Source organism: Falco punctatus, assembly GCF_963210335.1.
Source record: "Falco punctatus genome assembly, chromosome: 4".
Classification (NCBI taxonomy): Eukaryota; Metazoa; Chordata; class Aves; order Falconiformes; family Falconidae; genus Falco; species Falco punctatus.
In genome coordinates this window covers 5,471,531-5,492,094 of record NC_137583.1, presented here as the reverse complement: position 1 = coordinate 5,492,094, position 20,564 = coordinate 5,471,531, and the positions used below count along the sequence as shown (strand labels likewise).

Here is a 20,564-nt window from a genome sequence, read left to right as displayed (position 1 = left end):
CAACCCCCCCCCAGTCCTGCCCATGACTGATTCCTCAGCTACAAAATGGTACAATTGTACTGACCTTCTTGGCAGATAAAGTGTACGGTGTAGGGAGAGGTGGGCTTTTCCCCACTCTGGAAATTGGGACCTGTAAGTTGGGGGGTGAGGTGGGGGTGAGGGTGCCCCTTCCCATCTGCAGTCAGTGTGGTCCATGGCTCTTTAGCGAAGAGCGAAGGATACAGCATCAGCCCTCCAAGAGCGTGCAGGTGCTGAGCATCCTGAGGAGCTGCCACCATTCCCATCTGTGCTGGCTTCCAACTTTTCTTACAAACCCAGTTGTCTGTTTGAACACCTTATATTTCGTCTTTGTGCTATGTTTGAAGAGTGCTTCTCAGGAGCAGATGAAATGTACAGCTTTGTTTTCAGAAGTTATGATCTTAGCTTATTTTTCCTTTTGCTCTATTTGTGAATCAGTAGATTTTGTTTTCTTTCCTATCAACTAGCCTTTTGTTTGGTTGTTTTTATTTTTTGATGTTTTTCTATACTTGTCTTCTGGTTGATAATGGAGATTACACGGTTTTGATAGGATGGATATTATGTGGTTTAATTTTTCTCCTAAAATTACTTTATATGTCATCTCACTGAAGATGACAAATCAAGGTCTTTATAAACACTCATGTTATAAAAACACTTCCAATTTATGCACCTTTTATTATTGTTGCCTGAATAAAAAAAATTGTCACTAACTTTGTCAGAACACTGAAATTTGAACATCTCTTCATTGTGGACAGAGAAGAAATATAATTTTAAAGTTGCAAAGGACAGAGTTTCTAATAAAAATGTGATTTGTAGCCTCTGACTGCAAATGCTTCTGTTTGTGCTAATTCTCGTTTAAGTCACTGTAAAATGTGTGATATATCAGCTTAAACAGCTGCACTATCAAAGGCTTTACTTTCTGTTATTACTATTTTTTTCCTGTAACAGTTTTGGTAAAATTGAAATGCATCAGTAATAATGTTTTACTTTTATTTCATTATCAGATTAATTTTACATTGCCTCAACCTGAGTTAAGTCACTTAAATACCACTTTAAAATCAACCATTAAATTGTTTTCAATTGTTCCAACAAGGTATTCTTGGACACACAATAATGAATCACTTATGCCATCTTTACTGCATTTGGACAAAAATGTGGAACAAGGTTTCTCTAGGTGAGCACAACGGTGAGGGGTGTGTGCTGGCTGCTGCCACGGGGCTGGCGTCCCTGTGTCCTGCATCCTCACCCTCCTCACCAGCTGCATCCCTGGTTCCCAGCTGGCATGTTACAGCTGCAGCCTCTCACGCGTTAACACCGATGGGACAGCGAGTGTGAGGCTTTGGAGGTTGTCTGGGGAGAATTTTATTTCCTTACTTGCTTATTCTTCACTGAGTAAAAGTTTTCTCCTTCTAATCTGCTTTGGGAACCTGGCGCTTTCCCCTGCCAAATGCCTTAATTGTCACACATCTAAAAAGCAGCAGCTGGAGATAATTCACAGACAGAGACATCCACCCCTAAATACTTTGTTGGAGGACACCCTCTTTGTACCAGCACACAACTCCGAGTGCAAAACCGTGGTGCCTGTGAGGTACCCTGGCTGTGCAAACAGGAGAATGTGTTTAACAATCTCTTTCGCAGACTGCTGGGGCATAAATGCTGCACTACTTGATTTGTGAGTTCTTGCAGCAGGGCAAGATCTTGCTGGGATGTCAGCACACTGTTTTGGGGTGTCTTACGGGCTTTTTGAAATGGATTCTTGGTTTGCTAGTACAAATGAAGCAAATAAATCTGCTCCTGCTGTTGTTCACGAAGTTGCTTCCAGCTCTGCCTCCCACCGCATGACCCTCTGCTCCCTGCGCATCCTTTTGCAAGCTCTGCCTTGCAAACTGCCTTGTGGTTCCTTTGCTGGACCTCTTATGTCCCTTTTTATCTCATCGGTGGATCTGAATAATCTCAAAAGTGCTACCGAGAGCTTTACCCAGTTCTTCTCTGTCAATGGTAACGCATCCAGGGCTCATATTGACATATTAATGTGGGGCTGGCTGTGCAGGGCCCGTTGCTGGAGGCTGCTCCCAAGCACGCCGCCTGGGATCCTGCACTGCCTGACTCGGAACCCGTTTGATCGTTGTAGGGGGTCAAACGCTTGGCTCGAGTCTTTTTCATGTTTGTGTTTCTCTCAGGCAAATAGGGTTGAAAAAAGAAATTGGAGGGACCAAAGTGGAGTGTTCTCATGAAAAAAAAAGAAAAAAAGAAAAGAAAAAAAAAAGTGAAACACAAAGTGCCATTCGTGCTTGAATCTGGGGGGGGGTGGTGGTACGGGGAGGGCAGCACTGTTCAGCTGCTAGAGATGACTTGGTTTTCTTCAGCTGGAGAAATGCTTTGATACCATTCTGTTGTTAATTAACCACTCAGAAAAAATACATTTGTAAATTAGGCGGGAGACCACTTCAGGACTCTGAGCTGATTCCTGCCAAAGCTGGCAATCTCCTCCTGGTTCTCATTCACAGGTGCAAATGCTCTGGAGACCAGCCCAAGGGTAGGTCACTGCTGTGGAGCTGACAGCCCCACTGCTACCAAAACCTTGCCCCGTAAAACCAAGATACCCAGCAAGAAATCTTTGTTCCTCTTCTGGCAGGAACGTTCATGAGGGATTGTCTCTAGCAGTCTGTCTTTAACTATGGAAATTCAATTTATTATGCCTATATATTTTCATGTGGAAGTTCAGAAACAGTTCTGCTGGTGGAAATACCTGGCAAGTCAAGCTCTGTTTGTTGAGAAAAGGGGCACAAACTGGAACTGGTTCACATTTTGGTTAAAGATTACCTGGGGCATTTCAATAGGGTATTTCTTGGACAGTTTGTACTTGCAGTTTCCCATACAGCAGGGACAGCAGCTTCTGCCCACGAGTAGTTGTAAATGGCCAAACTTTATTCAAAAGCCATGTTGTAGCTGGAAAAGTTGACTGCATCTTTTAGAGGACTGTTTGAGTTTGAGGTCAGTTATTTTTACTTCTCTGTTTTGTTCTAGTTAAATATTTTTACTTGCTCTCAGAACAATAGCTCCCACCACACTGAAGTCTTTGCCCAGTGCAGTAGCTTTTCATACCTCCTCCTGTAGCAATCCATGCAGCGCCCAAGGGTCTTATCTCCTTAGTTTAGCTAAATATAGACTTTTCAAGCCCTTGTATAGAGCCTAATCCATACCTTTACTAAGCTTAACAGGCTGAATCCAGTGGCATAAGCAGCTGACGCAGCTTTATGGGTAGAGGAATCCTCTACATTCTCTTATGGTTGCTCTAATCTGGCCGGGTTTGTTTAAATTTTCTGCTGCTCAATCTGGTATTATACTGCTTGTATATACTGAATCTGAGGACTGGATTCTTGTGATGGTTTTTCCTGTCCACAAACCAACTCCTCAGTTTTCCATGCTGTCTGCCCAGGGAGACCCAACAATTTTGTGTTTTTTCAAGTAACTGTTTAATAAAAAAAAAAAATCAGCCAAATCTGCAGTTGCTTTTACACAATTCCCCAATAATGTCCTGTTTATTGGCCTGTCCACAGGCTGAACTCAAAAATGAGAGCTTCTCTGGCTTTGGTTGCAAAGCTTCTCTCACCCTGTGCTCTTTGGTTTGGAGAGAGCTGGGTCCCCTACGCAGACTGGCAGCTGCAACAGGATGAAAATATCCGCAGAGTTTTCTGGCAGGATCTTATTTTGACAAAAAATTTACAATGGTTATAAAAAAGGTTTGTTTCCATATCTTAGCTAGTTTGGCTTTTCCCGGCTTGGTTGCAGACATCAGTTTGTTGATGCTCTTTCTAAAAGTGAATAGATCTGTGGTTTGTAATCATGATGCATACAGTTACACACCAGCTTGTGCCCTGGATTCAAAAGTGGCTTCAAACCCACCTTTGTAAACAGAGAGGGTTGTCGTGCATTTCGACAGTTGCTCCTCCTGCCCCAAGCGTGAGCGTGTGTGTGCATGCACACATGTGCACACCCCCCACCAAGGACATCAGAAGAGCTCTGAGCTCCATGGAGCTAGGTAGCTGGTTCACAACAGCAGTGATTTGCAAGGCTTAAAAAAGCATAGAAGAGGTGGGCATGCATGATCATGCGTTATCCTTCCTTTATTCGTGCACCTTCCTGTCTGCCAGCAACCAGGAGTTTAAGGGCCTTCCTGCATCTAGACCCTCACGTTCAGTAATGGCTGGTGTATCCAACCAACATGAATTTCTCTAGTTATTTGTTTGTAATTCTGGACTCTTTGGTATTGTCTTAAAGAGACTGAATACAGTGAGTGGTTTGAGAGATTCTGTAGGGCACGTGGCAGAAGTGACCCACCCTGTGGCCTTGCCTGTGGGAGAGGAACAAACAGCCTCTCTTTTACTTCCTATGGGTCAGAACCAGCAGCTAAAAACTCTTGAATTCGTCTTCCTGCTCTAATCCCCGCTTTGTACTGCTGGCGGGATGCGAGGAGGCTGAACGCTACCGTATGCATGGAGATGGCATTGCCATGACCTGTGCCCAAACCCTTTCTACAGCAGAAGAGATGTATTAGTGTTTCCTGTGAACTGAAGAGCACTGAGAAGGCATTTCAGGTGGTGAGGTAGAGACACTGCAGGAGTGCTCTTATCGCGGTATGATCTAGCCTTGTTTGTGCAGGTGGTTAAGGTGCAGCTACCTTTGTGGCCTCTTGTGGATCCTCTTGCCTAGTTGAGCTCTCATGGAGCTGTGACACAAGAGCTGTATCTCACAGCACCCAGCTGAAATTCTTTTCTGTGCTGCAGATGTGCTTGCAGCCTGGGCTACTTCAGACCGAGCAAGCAGAATCAGAATCCTGTTTGCTTTTCCTCCATTGGGAGAGGAACAGTGCCATGCTGGGGTTTGATTATTTGGCTTGCTGTGCAATGTTTTGACTGTGCAACGACTTCTTATCTTGGGTACTTCATTCCATTGCAGTTTAGTTTTGTTTTTCCCCAGCGCTGTGCTCTGCTATTGGATTGTATTGATGCAGTGTGCCCGCAGGCCACGCTGTATTGTTGCATGTGTTGTGCCATCCAGAATAATCTTGGTGGGTGTTCTAAGCAGCTGCCATGATACAACCCATCTTTTTGGCAACAAGCAGTGCTGTGAGCTATGTGTCTTCTTTTCCTCCTCATCTTCATATATTGTAATAGGGATGGAACCTATAGAAGTCTTGCATATGGTATAGCTTGCCAAGATTACTCTGGTACCTAGCAGCTGTCCATACATGCTTGGTAAAGAAGATGTGTTTTGTTAATTAGGTTTACGTGGGATGGTGCTTGGAGAACTCTATGTAGATACAAAATGGTCTCCCTGGGAAAAAAAATATCTTTGGGACTCTGCCATATTTTAACAGAGGTCCACAGTGAGCTGGTAGTGGACTTCTGACTGACACCTTTTTCTAGTGCCACATCAGGAATGCAGGCTGCAAAAAATCCCATCTGACTGTACTACTGTAAGGAGCACTTAAGCTTTGCTTTGATGCCATCATCAGCAGACAGCATAGCTGCATAGTAAATGCACAGCTTATTGGGGTTTGGTTTTTTTCATTATTCATTGTGTGCTTGTGTGTTTGGAGGTGGACTCAAGCTAATGTAGTATTTGCCTTCATATATTCCAGCTGTGTGGGTGTTGAAGAAGAAGAGGCACCAGATATTGACATCTATCATTGTCCAAATTGTGAGAAAACCCACGGGAAGTCTACTTGTAAGTATACTTGCACAGCTGCTCCTCACACAAAGCAGATTCTGTATGTTTAAACAAAAGAAGCTAGGGTGGTGCGTTTTTCCCCATTACAAAAAACCGTGCCTAAATGCCATGTATCATATTATATCGATATTAGAATTCAAACCATGAGGTGAAAAAAGATGTTAGGGGGAAAAACCATGGGTTGAACTGTGAAGCTTTGGATGCAGCTCCCTGCCTGGCCTTTTGCAATGTGTATGAGCTAATGCAAGGCATCTTACCTGCAGAGCTTGAGTCGCCAGTCCCGGCAATGAAAATGATGCTTCCTTCCTTGTCTGAAATTAAGAATTGTGAAGGCACTTAGTACTGTAGGCTAGAAAAAGCCTACAGAAACAGCTAGTTCAAATACAGGGAATTTTGGAAACTACATGGTGGTTTTTGTCTTTGAGTGAGGAGAGTAAAAAGCAGTATGTTATGCTTGGCCTGGATATAAAACTAGCGATTTCAGTGGCAGTCAAAATTGTAGGATGCACTAAGGGTGCCAATTCTTGCAGTTCTTTCACAGGAAAAAGTTCTCCTGAGTAAAAGTGACAGTTGATCTCAGTGGGAGTTTCGTCTGGGAAAGAACTGTAGGATGTGTTTACTTTGGTCAGATTAATTCACAAATTCTTTCTATTATACAAGGGGAAAAAAAAAAAGGGGGGAAAAAAGAAGCTAAACCAATACATGTAGAAGATTAAATGCTTTACTTGAGAGCCATTTACTGTAAATAAGCAACAATGATGCACAGAGATTCTCACTGCTCTGCAGCCTTACAGCAAGACATAGAGGAAGAGCACTGTGCTCATCTCCCAGGATCCAAACAAATCATAATGTTCCTTTTTTAGTGCGAAATAAAGGATGGCTGGAAGCTGACTTCTGTTGTGTTAAAATTCTATAATTGTAAACCCAAGCGATTATTTCTGCACTGCTTTAAAAGTTAAAGTTTTAAAAATTTCTAAGGGGTAAGGAGAGGAGTCTGAAATGTTCATTTTTGGGGCAAAAATTGGAATAATTTTTCCACTTTGACTTTTTCAAAATCAAGAATGACCTGCAGCTGTTCCTGTGTCCCAGATGTCTGCTAGCAACTTTGGCCCAAGCAGGGCACCTACAAATTGGGCAAGCTGACAGAAAAACCCTTGGGAATCTTGTTTGAAAGACTTAACAAAATCAATGCATCCCCACAAAATGTTTTGATTTAAAAGTCAGCCTTTCTAATGTTTGGTTGGAAGATTTCTGACAAACACACTGGAAATCGTTAAAACAAATAACCACAAATCATCTTCAGGTGAACAATTTGGTATTAGAATGGGTTGCGTTGAAAAGGAGGGTATGACTGCAGATATGCCCAAGCTGTTATTGACCTAGTATAGGGGAAGCAGCGCAGGATTTCTAGCCTCTGTGAGTTTTGTATAACATTGAGATGTGTCTGATGCTTTGATTTCTTTCACTTTGCTTTGAATTAATAATGATGAAATGCACCTACTTTTCAGTGCGACAGGAAAAAATCAGACAGTAGCAGCAAAAGTCTGTAATCAGGAATTACATACCAGTCCTATAGAAACTGTGGTGCATAATCTTAGAATTCAAGAAATGTCAGTTTTGATAAAAAGATTACAAGTTTTAATATACCAGGTAAGACGAGGAGAGTTGAATTGACAACAATCTTCTGATGCTTTAAGAAGGTTTTTGGCCATCTAATTCTTCTTATCCAAATAAAGATCCGACTTGGCAATACGTCCCTCGGTCTCCATCGTGCAGCACAGCAGAAAGTGCTGCTGGAGTGCCGTCGCTAGTTATAGTCTTATCATTGTATGAGGTTATCAGTGTGGTAGGAATACAGAACATGATATCATTCTGCAGTACAGCAATATGACTTTGTTTTCTCTCTTCAAATGCATTGCATGAAGTTTAGTAATGTACAAGGCCAATCATCAAAGTAGTTGAGTGTAAAAATTTCGGGAGCATTTAAACATTAGTTATTGATAACCTTACCTTGACTTTTGGTGAAGTGCAAGACCACAGGTTCTCAAGCTGTGTAGTCATTTTCACCATTAACTTAACGAATCGTGGATCCTGCTGGAAAATGAGGCTGTTATCCTGTAGCCCCTCCTTGCGGAGTGCAATAGGCCAGGGAAGTTGAAAGACTGATTAAATGAAGGCAGGAACAGCTTGGCTTAATGCATTCATTCTGTCAGGCATTTGTATGCAGGGCGTCCTGCTACACGGCACTTGGGCTCTGCTGGGGCTTCTGTGAGATGATCGCTTTTATTTGTTTATTAAGTGTTACAATACATGTTTAAACTTGTTATCTAGCACTATCAGTTTTGTAATAAATGAGTAAGAGTTGTTCCAGAGCCACTAGTTCACTGGTAGGTTTAATTATTGCAAGATTAGCAAAGGGAAACACAGACACCAATTGTCTGTTACGCAACTCGTCTGGATTTAAAAATATATGTGTATTTCTGGAGCATGCATTCCGCAATATATGTTTTCCAGATGTCAAATTTAAAAGTAATTTTCCTTTTCTTACATTTTTCCACTTTACCAGTGTGGCTTAGTGGCTACTATTTCAGAAGATTGCTTCCTGTCATATGACATTTTAAGCCATTTTGTTTTAATGCAATTTGTAGGAACTCCTCTTTGGGAAAAAATACACATTCATACAAAACTCTCTGACATAACTTAAATAAAATGTGAGTGCTTTGTTTAGGCAGACTTGACTCATTTTCATAACATGATCTGAAATGTTCAGTTTGATTGCTCATTTGCAGCAGTGAAAATCAGGAGAAATTCTTGGGAATTGGTGGAGTTACACAGATGTAAGCAACCCAAAGTCAGGCTGCAACTGTTTTTTAAGTGTTACAACCTTTCATATAAATCAATGGAGAGCCAACAGGGTGCTTCTAGGTATCCCTTTATTCATAAACACATTTGAAATAATGTAAGTATACCTTTGAAGTCTAGAATTATTTATTCTGAGGTACAGTTTTCATAAAAAGATATTCCCTTTTTCCTTATGGAATATTTTCTTTAGAAGGAGCGGGTTATACTTTCCAAAGGTCAAATTTGGATCAGAAAGTTCTGCAGAAAAAGATATCTGTAATCATTTGAGAAAAACTGGCCTTTCTGGCCAAAGCTAGGATTTGTTGCACGTGTTAATGACCTCTAATCCTTACTGTGATGTTCATGGTACAGATGAAACATGAAGAGAGTGGCTGAAAATAGGCCAAATGCCGATTGTTTGATGTAGTATAAATGTACTACAGCAGCCAGCTTGCTGCTGACCAGGAGATAGCACCTCCTGGGGAGCGTTCTGGTGGCAGAGGCATCTTTGTTGCCTCTGTGTGAGAGGTGGATGTGAGAGGTGGATGCCTGCTGGCGCTTGGTGCCGAGGAAAATAGCTCCCTGATGCTTTTTGAAGAGTTGCAGTGAATTTCTTAATTCAGCAGTGATTTGCTGCTTTTATTTCTTGACGCTGCATGCTATCTGAAGTGTAATAAAAGAACATGCTAATATGATAAGCTCTTTAATTTTCACTGTGGCAAGTGACACCTGTTTCACTGGGACTTGTGCTAGGAGCGCAGTGTTGGTTTGGTTATGGTGAGAGGGGGAGGAGGCAGTCATTGGAAAGGGAAGGGGAGGAGGAAGGCTTGGCATTCATGTAGGGCTTGTTTCCTTTGTTACCAGGAGCACTGAATTAATACACTAAGCCTGAGAGTCATTAAGATAAAGAACTAGCAGCTTTAATGAATATATCCAGCTAGGCTGGAGAGCTGCATGGAACTAATAAAACCAACATGCTTTGTGCAAAACCTGGGATGGATTCATTGGGAGATGTCTTTACTTGAGTTGTTCCAGGGTTATGGTTGGGAAAACAAAGTTAGCTTTTCCCAAACCTCATGTCTTATAGCTGTGGCCTCCAGATTCCTTTTTAATGAATAAGTATGTGGATCTGTATGTGTGTGCACGTGCAAAGAGCGAGGGAAGAGTGTTGTCCATGCATAGTTACTGAGGAGTCTGGTTCTTTCCCCAGCTGTTTTGAACAGTAAGAAGAGCCTAAGAGGTCTTGATTTTGGAGTAAAATACTGAGTCTCATGATGTAAAACAAAGGTGAAACATAAAAGTAAGTTGTGGCCTATGAAAATTCTACTAACAGAGGCTTGAAATGATACAAATACGCAGTTGGGACAAAAACCAATTTACTACCAAAATGAGCATGTCCGGACAGACTGTGGAAGTAGGAACATTTGAGAGAGATAGTGCTAAAAGAAAAAGCTGGACCAGTTTTTCTTGCTCTGTGTTATCTGGCTGTCAAAGAGACAAGGCAGAACTACACTGACATTTGACTGACTTACTTGTGCTTATTCCAGCTGACCCTTTTTCAATGATGAACCTGCCTGTATGTCTGTCATCCACTGGGAGCACAGTCAAGGGGCCTTTAGTATGCTGTCATCAACTTAAGGCCTTAGCCCAGCTTGCCTTTCAAAACCCAGCAATAAGAGTAGTTCTAAAAATTGCATTTGTGGTGCCCTTGCATCTTTTTTTATTTTATTTTCTTGATCCTTTTATGTGCATGCTGTGTGCAGGGTGTAATTCAAAGCCCATCAAAATTGATGTCAAATCTGCAACTGCTGGACAGACCTTTAGACTCAGGTAATTCATGACAAATACGTTCATAAAGATCTATACTGCATATTGAGAAGGCAGAAAAGTGGCTTTCTAAGAGGTTCATGATAAGGATTAAGTGTGTATTCTGGCAAGTACAAAATGTCCAGAGCCTGTGTTTGCATAAAGCCTGCGGTAGCTGTGCAGCTCAGTAATTACCCGTCTGGTTGCCCTTATGTTACAAACCGAACACTGTTCAGTATGTAATAGATCTTCAGGCTACAGTATAATTGTCTAATGGTGAATTGAGAGCAATATTAAAATTTGCAGTGCAGCATAGTGGGAGTTCCCTCTTCTCTGCTCACGTAAGAAATGAAATGAAGATTTATCCTTCCTTCAAATGTTTTAATAATTATCTTCTATTTAACATACAGTACCGTCCAATTAATTCTTTTTCAGTGAAAAAGAAAAGAAACTGGCATAAACATGATACTGGACAGACTACAGAGGTCAAGCCTGTACAGAACGGGAGCCAAGTCTTTATAAAAGAACTTCGAAGTCGTACTTTTCCAAGGTGGGTTGTTCAGCTGCATGCATGGACAGGGCTGTTGAGATAAAGCATATATAGCCACTTTCCTATGCAGCTGATGATGGTCCTTGCTGAAAGCATTACATAGTACAGAATGATGAAGTTTAAATGAGTGCTGTTTTATTGCAGATGTCCCAGGCTCTTCCTTTTTTTTATATTTGTGCAGCCATATTCAAATCTACTCTTGATTAAGCCCAGTTCCTGTGAATTTCCGTAGAAGCTAGTATTTGTGAAGACAAGAACAAGAATGTGTTTGGCCCCGACAACATTTGCTTGCATAAGAAACTAACCAATTTATTGCATAAAATTATCCTGTTCTGAAAAATCTTAATGGTTTTGCTGAAGTCTGTCTCCATCTTGAAAAGAAGAACAATGACATCCTCAGTTGCTACAGTGACAAAGACTCGCTTATTTGGGGTAGTGAATAGTGCTAATTGTTAGGTGACATGTTCCACACTTTATTAGGCTGCTTCACAGCCATTTGTAAGAGTGATGATTTTCTTCTGGACTTTACGGTAGGCCTTAGCTAAATAAATCCTTAATTATTAATGACTACTAATTTTAGAAGAATCCTTGGAGACTGGTAGAGTGTACTTTGTAAACACAAAGCTTCCTTTTTACAGAGAATTTAATTTCACATTTAATTTCAAATACTGGTTTTAGGCTGGTTAAGGAAAAGGCTGAAAATACTCTGCAAAGTGTTTGCAGAGCTTACAGATGTGTTTCACTGAACTCAGCAATACAGCATTTTACTTGCTTGGCTATTTTTATTTGGGCCTGCTAGATTTTTGTCATAGCCTGTTGTTTAGTTTGTTTGTTTGTTTGTTTGCTGGTATACAGAGCAACCTGACAGGTTGCAAAGTTAATTTCTTAAGGTTTAAGGCCTAGGCAGAGTGATTTCAGTAACCTCAGATAGCCTCTGAGATTGCACTCACAGATGCAATATCTCTGAGTCACTCCCAAATTGTAGAAAACATATGGACCCCCTTTTTTTTTTGTTTGTTTGTTTCTCACATAAATGTGCACATAAGAAAATTCTGCTGTCAAATTAAAGTTTCTGAGAAGTAAGTGTCTGTAGCCAGAAGGAGTGCCTGCAAGATTTAGGCCCCTGATATCTACACTTGCTCCATTAGTAGAACAAAGTATTGTTGAGAAATTTTCTCTTCTGATGAAAATGAATGAAATCTGCAGATGTTCACAGAACAAAACCAAACGCTTGTCAGGCAGAATGTGATGAACAGAAAAAGGGGGTCTCAGTTCAGAGTCAGAAACATCATTGCTGATCCACAGCACATGACAGTGAATTACAACCCACGGTTAGCCCTGTGGTGAGGCTCGGATCAAAAGGAACAATCAAGAGAGCAAAAAGGCATAAAATATAATTCATGTCATTCTGCTCCTGAATGTTTAATACCAAAATAGCATTAGAGTAGTAACAGTAGTAGTAATAATAATTAAATTGATGGTCCACGTAGTTCAGTGTAGGGGCAAGACTGTCTGTTTTGGCATGATCATTAATAGATGCTCTGGTAGTGATCTCTCTTTACAACTACGTGTAAGTTTCTGTGGCACATACTGAAGCAAATCAGGCTTGAACAAGTATGTGAGAGATATATGGGCACTGTAAAGTAAGTGCAGAGGTTTACGGGTAAATCATGGTTTGCTTCTTGCTCCTTAAAATCTCCAGCCTTGTTCTTTGCATGTTGCTGGCATACAGTACCAGGGCTCACGTAAATGAGGAATGCTCCTTTTATTTCATTATTAATTAAATTCACCTCCTGGTTAGCCACTGCCACTTCACTGTGGCTGGGGCAATCCAGAAAGAAGCTGGGTTTCTACAGCTTATCCCTGTTTGTGTCCGGCCATCTTGTTTGCCGGGGTTCACACGCCAGCAGGGTGGCCTGAGCAGGCCCACAGCCAGGGGCTCCCCCTGCCTGGGGGGGTCGGAGGAGGTGCCCCCTCAGCGAGGGTATGGGGACCCCCTGCAGCAAAGAGTGTGTGGGGGCCCCCCCTCAGCAAGGGTGGGGGCCCTGCGGCAGGCTGGGCATTGTGGGGCGGAGGAGGCGGCAGGGCCGCAGCATGCCAGCCGCCATGGCGGCTCTCACACCTCGCCCCCTTTCCCGCCGCTGTACGAAGACGGGCGCTGTAGTTTGGAAGTGCTGCAGGAGAGGGCAGTCACGCATTGGCCTTACCCGCCCGGGGAGGTCGAGCTTTTTGGGGTGAACACTTAAAATTTTGGGGTTCCCCATCAGCAGCCACGGCCCATGCCTGCTGGGTGGTTGCTGGAGCCCAGCTGGCAAGCAGCACACAGTGGCAGCCCACTCCTGGGACGGATGGTCCTTCATATACAGTCACTTTTTCACTCTGAATTCAAAGTGGGTTACTCGAAAAGATCTAGAAATTGGACTTGAACTTCCCCTGAGAGCTGCCAGTGCACGTAGCTGGTGGTCCAATGGAGCTGCCCTCTCCTTAGTTCCTTTGAAGCCCTCCCAGCCGCTTGCAAATGATTTGCAGAATATTTCCCGAGCAATTTATTTGACTACTTAAAAATGATTTGTAAAGTATTTCCCTGGCAATTTATTTGAGATTATGTAATGGGTTTAATCTTGCCTTCTTTAGAGCAGAACATTTAACACTAATTTCTTTAACATTGATCACTGGTAACTCGACAGATCCCTGTAGCTGAAGAAAATGGCCTTTCACTGTAAGCTGTTATTTTAGGAGTTTCCAGTAGTTGGTGCATGAGACTTGAGCGAATTGATTCCGGACAATTTTACTGTGCCCTGCCTGCTTTGCAATAAATAGCTTTTTGGCTTTTGTCTTATGCACCTAATTTGCATATAACTGCTTTTTCATAACTTTTTCCTTTCAATAGTGAAATGCCAAACTGTACGTGGAAGCACCTCATCATCGAATCTGTGTTTACTTTTTCAGTGCTGAAGATATAGTCGTGAAAGTGCCAGGCAGCCAACTAACAACAGAGTATTTGGAAGAAAATGGCTTTGCAGAGCCCATCCTTGTCCCAAAGAAGGACGGCCTGGGATTGTCTGTACCTGCACCCACCTTCTACGTCAGCGATGTTGAAAACTACGTCGGTAGGTATCTGGCAAGCAGGTGGCATTCTACTGTTTGGACCTCAGCTGCTTTGTAAAAATAGAATATGTGTTATTTGTTATAAGAAATTGTACGGTATATTGTAAAATAATGTCTTGAGCTATACTCACTTCAATATTTGTTATGTAGTGGTTGGTAGCTTGTAACTAGCAATTAATTCACTCTTGTTCCTTGGACCAACTTGACAGTGAGCCTGAGCCAGACCGCACTGTACTCCATAGCACTGCGTTAAAAGAAACAGCTTATAGTAGTATCAGGAAGTAGTTTCTTCAGGGCGGGTCTTACCTGATTACTGCCATCTTGCTTTGTATTGAAGGAATTACTAGACTGAGACTTCCACCCTGCAAAGACAGTCCATTTTTTAACACTGGTGTCAGTGAGAGCTATTTTCATTGCTGCTGGTCATTGGGATTAATTTTGGCATCCTCCTGTCTCCAGCCTGAGCAGGGTATTGTACTGCATCTTCCCACAAGTCATCACGTCATCCCACCTTGGAAGACATAACCTGGCCAGGAGCCGTGGAGGTGCTCTGCAGGCACTTAATTTTGTCCCCACATCCTTCTTCCTTTAGCCTGTGCGATCTTGTCTCTTGCTGTCTCTCACTCTGCCCCTCCTGTGTGTCACTTTCTGTCTGATTCTCTCTCCTTCAGTCTTCTGGCATTGACCTTTTGGAGCCATGACTCCAGCCCAACGTGTCTGTCTGCATTTCATGGTCCCTTTAGCTCCTTCTGTAGTCTGCTAACCTCCCTCTCCTGCATTCTCCTTACCAGGCCATTGACCTCTTCCCCAGACTGGAGGGTGTTATCACCAGCCACTGCTGTTCTTGACTGTATCTATTGCTTTTGCAGTGATCGTGTGCAGTGAGATAACTATGAATAAAGGAGGATTCAAGATCCCTGATTTTATTATCTCTATCCCATTGCTTCTACAGGAAACATATTTTCCTTGCCCATCTGCTACACTTAGCGGATTTTCTTGTATGACCTAGGTGCTCCTTATGCATCTGCTGGCTTTCTCTCAGCCTCTAGCTGAAATAATCCACCTTACCAACAGAATTGTTAGTGAAAAGCTGGAGGGAAGAACGTGGGATATTTAATGTGAAGCTGGCAGCAGATTTGAAAGTGAACGGCGCACATACTTCATGACGTTAGTTTGCTTGAATGGGATTTCCCAGGCAGGGTTTTATCTCACTGTTCTGTAGTTTATTACATTGGACCTAGAGTGTCTTTTAGAAACAACCTAACATAAGTAGCAGAGGACAAAACACCACAAATGAGACTGCCAAATACATCATTACTGTTGAGGCATTTCATGAAAAAACAAATTGATCCCCCCCCCCCCCCCCCCCCCCCCCCCCCAAATGTGAAAAAAGCTATGAATGAAATGCTGGGAGAGGAAAAATACAGCCAATTAAAACTGAAGGAAGAAAGACTGGAGAGATGCTTTTCTTGCAGAAAGCATAAGAGATGGTGCTTAGAAGTGGGCACTTTTTATAGACCTTTGACTTTCTCCATGTGTTCTCTGGATTGCCCAGTGTAAAACTTCCACTAATTGACTAACACTGTTAACACTGGAGATTTGTATCCAACAAGGTATATCAGAGGAGATATATAAGTACTAGCAGATTATTCTCTATACTCTAATACAGGGGTGATGGATTTTTGATAGGTGTAATTTGGGATAAAATAACAAAGTCCTTTTTTTGTGGCACACCTGAAATACCATGTTGAAAAATGGGAATTTTCCCTGCAAAACTCCTTCTCGATTATAGATTTTGTAAGCAAAAATTTAAAATAGAGCATAAGAGAACTTAAAATTTTGGAAAATTTTAGTGTAGTATTACACTCTGTCTACAATCACAAAGACTTCTGCAACTTGGTGGGTGGAGCTTGCTTTGTGGATATACAGGTATTTACATATAATTTTCATCAAGCAAATAAAATCTATAATGAAATTAATAGGTTAAAAATAACATTAATCTTTTGAAGAGATACGGAAATAATTATGTCAGGGGCATGGATTTTATGCATATACTTTTTAAATCCATACACATCTTTTATACTTGTATGTATATGTGTATACGTACATAAACAACAGGGAACATACAAAGGCTAAGAAGATCAGAAAATCGAAAGATTGAGGTGTTTCTTGAAATTTTAACTCACCCCCAAGCAAACAAAATGGGGCAAGTCAGACTACCCTTCAGTCTCTTTTTTTCATTGAATTAATCTGCAGGACCGGAGAGGAGTGTTGATGTCACTGATGTCACCAAACAGAAAGACTGCAAGATGAAGCTCAAGGAATTTGTGGATTACTACTACAGCACAAACAGGAAAAGGGTCCTCAATGTGACCAACCTGGAGTTCTCAGACACGAGGTAAGAGTCCAGCCTGCTGTGCCACACAGTGTTTGGGTTATGTGGTGGGGTTCAGCCTGGGGGGTTTGAACAGCCTCTGCCTTCTCCAGTGGTTCCCTCTTTAGGAAGTGCTGTTTAACCTTGGGATAGCGGCTTCTTGTTGCTCTCACTCCCCACTGCATCGCCCATATAGAGCCAGTTCAGGCAAAGCACAGAAACAAAAGTGCAATTTGCTATATGAGGAGAATGGTACATGGCAGACTAAACAGGCCAGCATTTGTCATGGTAATTTCTGCCTGCATATCATCAGCATTCATGTGCCATCAACATTCACATTATCAGAACTGAGTATTCTGGTACCTTTTAGTTTTCTTTTAACTCCAGTAGTATAGGTAGTTATTCCAGGGCAACTGTATACTAAAATATAACTTGTTGCTCCAGGAGTGAACTCTCTGCCTTGTCCTGGTAGTGAATGATAACATAGTACGTTCCTAGTATAATCTTAGGTACTTAGATGCAACTTGATAAATACCAGTAATAACAAAGGAAGGAGGACAGAGATGACCACAGAGGTATGATAACACTGTAAGTGGGAGAACATGGACTTAAAGGGTCTTCTTTTTGAATATTCGTTGTTATTTTTCTGGTGACATGGGAATCCTGATGGTTGTAAGGGAACGACAGCCCTTCTTCCAGCTGATCTTGAAACATAATGATCTCCTCGGAGCTTTCTATTTTAAAACACATTGTAGAGCACCGAGCATCCTACTTGTATAGCACTGGTTTGAGTGCATCATATAATGCTCACTGAAATCTTCCTTTTAAAGTAGCAGAGAGTGAGTAAAGAGATGAGGACTTTAGGTATAGTGTAACGTCACTGGATGGTCCTGAATGAGAATAAATTTGAAATTATTATAATTTTGTAATCTTATACCATGTGTTATAGTTTTAGTTTCAGTGCTTTTGCAAGTTAACCTGTAATCTGTATGACTGTCATTCAAAACTAGAGCAATGCTGACTTCCCCATGAAAAGTCGTGGGGTGTGATGGTACAGATCAGCTCTGAACCTGAGACTGAGGTGGTTTAGTGATGCAGTGAGCCAGAGGTAGTGGCGCTGGCTATGTGAATATCACCAGTCCTCAATGACAGGAAGCCTACTATTCTCCTCATGTTTTTTATTATGTTTTATGTATGGGATAATTAGCTGATATAAATGTCTAAGAGTTCAGGTTACTGCTTTGTGCTTTATATAGCTGTATTCATCACCTGAGTTGTGCTTTTATGGCAGAAGTAGGCAGATGCATATATAATGTATTGAACTTCATGCAACTGTGCAGATCATTATTACAGTTCTTGTAGTCCTTCTGGGTAGCTAGTACTTCTAGAAGGGAAAGATCAGAGAAGAAGAAGATTCCTTTATATACAAATGCTACACGGAAGATGATAAGTATCAACATAAAAATAAAGAATGGTTGTTCTGGGGAACATTCCATTTTAGCCAGAAGACTTTATGTAGCCTTAAAAAAGAAGGCTGATGAGTAATTACAAGCATGTTTTTTTAAAGCCATTACCTTTAGCCCTGTAGTTAGTGTTTTAGTAGTGCACACCCATTTCTGCAGAAAGCATCTCTAGTAATTACAGGCTTCAAAGATTACCAGTATCTTCAGCTGAGATTTTTTTAGCTTTCTGCCATTATCCCAGAATAACGGGAGGTCGTTTGTTCTGAAGGACTGCTGGAACTGTCACTCATGTGCTGCTAATTTAGACATTAACTAGCAAATATTTTATTTCTTAACATAGACAGTGACACTTTAATTGAATGCACTGCTCCATCTTTCCCTACCATTTTAAATGGAGCTATTGTTATCAGTGTTTGACAATGAGCATAAGTGACACATGGGAGAATTTAATTTTAGTTTGAAGTGCAGATACTCTTACTGACGTGATATTTTAGTGTACAACCTCCACCCCTTGCACATATTAGTCCAAATTTTTGACTATTTAAATAAAAAATTTAGGACGTTCTGGGGTGAAACACATTTAATACCCATTTGTCATGCCACTACATCATCTTAGCTGTGATTTATAGTATATTTTATATTCAATATAATAAAATATAAATAATATAAATAAATATACACAGTATGAATATATGCTCAATGTAAATAAATGTATTAATTTGTATAAATCATACCCATAAATATTATATATGTTGTATTTTGAATACATCCACATCAACACAAGTTAGACTTTTTTCTTCTTCTGAGCTTTTAATGTAATTTAGTCAATCTAAATAAAAAGATCACTGTGATTTGCAACATCAGATCAACTTACTTAATCCTTAAGTATTAATGCTATTATTATTAGGATTTTTAATATTAAGCTTAACCTGCAAATTTTGTAGATGTACCATAACATTTATGTAAGAGTGCACACATTTCACTTTCTCTTCTGAAGGGAGCTGGGAAAGTGACTGTGATAACAGTGCTATTGATAACTGAGCCTACGAAGCAAGGGGCAGGGACTGGAAAAATACAAACAGCCTATACTTTGCTAAGTCATCATACTTAAAAAGCCTTAAATCTCTGTCTGTGAACAGTTTTCATTAGTTTTCTGAATGAAGAGCAGTTCCACTGCCACATAAAGAGCTGCTTCAGATTGCGGTGCAAGTATTAGGGTCACACTCTGCTTTTTGTTGTCTCAGGATCCTTGTGCTCTTTTTTTAAAAGTTGCATGGGTTTTTTTTCAATTCTCTCTGTAAAGGATGTCCAGTTTTGTAGAGCCTCCAGATATAGTTAAGAAGTTGTCCTGGGTAGAAAACTATTGGCCTGATGATGCTCTTCTGGCTAAACCCAAAGTTACCAAGTACTGCCTGATTTGTGTGAAGGACAGCTACACAGATTTCCACATAGATTCGGGAGGAGCTTCTGCATGGTACCATGTGCTGAAGGTGAGGGGTCACATTTTTGTGTTGTATCTAGTAATGTACTAAATTTTATATTCAAAGACCATCCTGAAATTCTCTCAGAAGTTCAGGTGTCAGGTTTTTTTTCTCCACAGTCCTGTTGTATCTGTAAGTAATACTCAGAGCCTTAGCTGCTGTAAATGGGTACACTCTCAGCAGTGCCAGGGTCTACTGAGTGAGGAAGCCACTTGGAGTGTGGAAGTTGTCTGTGTATTTTCACTGTACTATGATTTGAATATTTGTTTAGTGCCTTTTGCACGTGTCACCTCAGGCCTGAAAGATACTACGTTCTGCTTTTGCAGGATAATGGAACCTGGCTCTGAAAACTTTTTGCACCATCAGTCCTACAAATCTGAGCAAATGTGGTTAGCTAGTGATTCAATTACTACAGCCATTCTGTACAAAGCTAACTAGTAAATTTCATTTAAATAGTTTTAAAATACGTAATGTTATATATATATTTAAATAAATACTTGTGTGTGTGTATGTTTCTGTGCCAATGCAGCATTGTTTTGTTTGGCTGCTTGTTGCTAATTTTGTATTTTCTAATTCAGGGAGAAAAGATATTTTATCTCATCAAACCAGCCTCTGCAAATATTTCGCTTTATGAACGCTGGCAATCGGCAGCAAACCACAGTGAGATGTTTTTTGCAGACCAAGTAGATAAATGCTACAAATGCACAGTTAAACAAGGACAGACACTCTTCATTCCATCAGGTGAGCAGGCTGTTGCAGGTGAGGTTTCCTGCTCATTTTAGAGCTGCTGAAATAGCATGTCCAAAATTCTAGAGGGGTGTGATTTGATGACTTTCTCTCTCAAAGTATGAAGTCTAATTCTCAGTAGAAGTATAATTTAATATGCTTACAAAAAAAAATTCAGAACTTCTACTGCTTTCTATCAATATTTTAGCAGCCTTTAAAAAACACAGCTAGTAGTTAGCTTGTTCCACTCTTGATCTAGCTGGGGTGCAGTAGCTCATGAGTTTGTTCTGTATATCCAACCATGACATTGGTGCTTTTTGCCATTAACAGAGAATTCACGTTGAATTACTTTCTGACCATGACTCCCCACAAGATCCTTTTCACACTCATTGATTCCCCATGACACTAAGGAACTATAGGTACCTGCACAAGTGTGAGTGCGCATTTATGGTTTCACATGAGGC

The 20,564-nt window shown here is 41.1% G+C and overlaps 1 protein-coding gene across 6 annotated transcripts in view; it reads left to right on the top strand.

The window, feature by feature from the left end:
• Positions 1 to 20,564, top strand: part of PHF2 (PHD finger protein 2) — a 100,443-nt gene that overhangs the window by 51,608 nt on the left and 28,271 nt on the right. For all 6 annotated transcript variants that reach the window (XM_080386240.1, XM_080386241.1, XM_080386239.1 and 3 more), the window contains 6 exons: positions 5,663 to 5,748; positions 10,834 to 10,948; positions 13,898 to 14,058; positions 16,313 to 16,454; positions 19,197 to 19,383; positions 19,953 to 20,115. In XM_080386240.1, the coding sequence (XP_080242366.1) occupies positions 5,663 to 5,748; positions 10,834 to 10,948; positions 13,898 to 14,058; positions 16,313 to 16,454; positions 19,197 to 19,383; positions 19,953 to 20,115 (854 nt within the window). The remainder of the gene's footprint in view (positions 1 to 5,662; positions 5,749 to 10,833; positions 10,949 to 13,897; positions 14,059 to 16,312; positions 16,455 to 19,196; positions 19,384 to 19,952; positions 20,116 to 20,564) is intronic.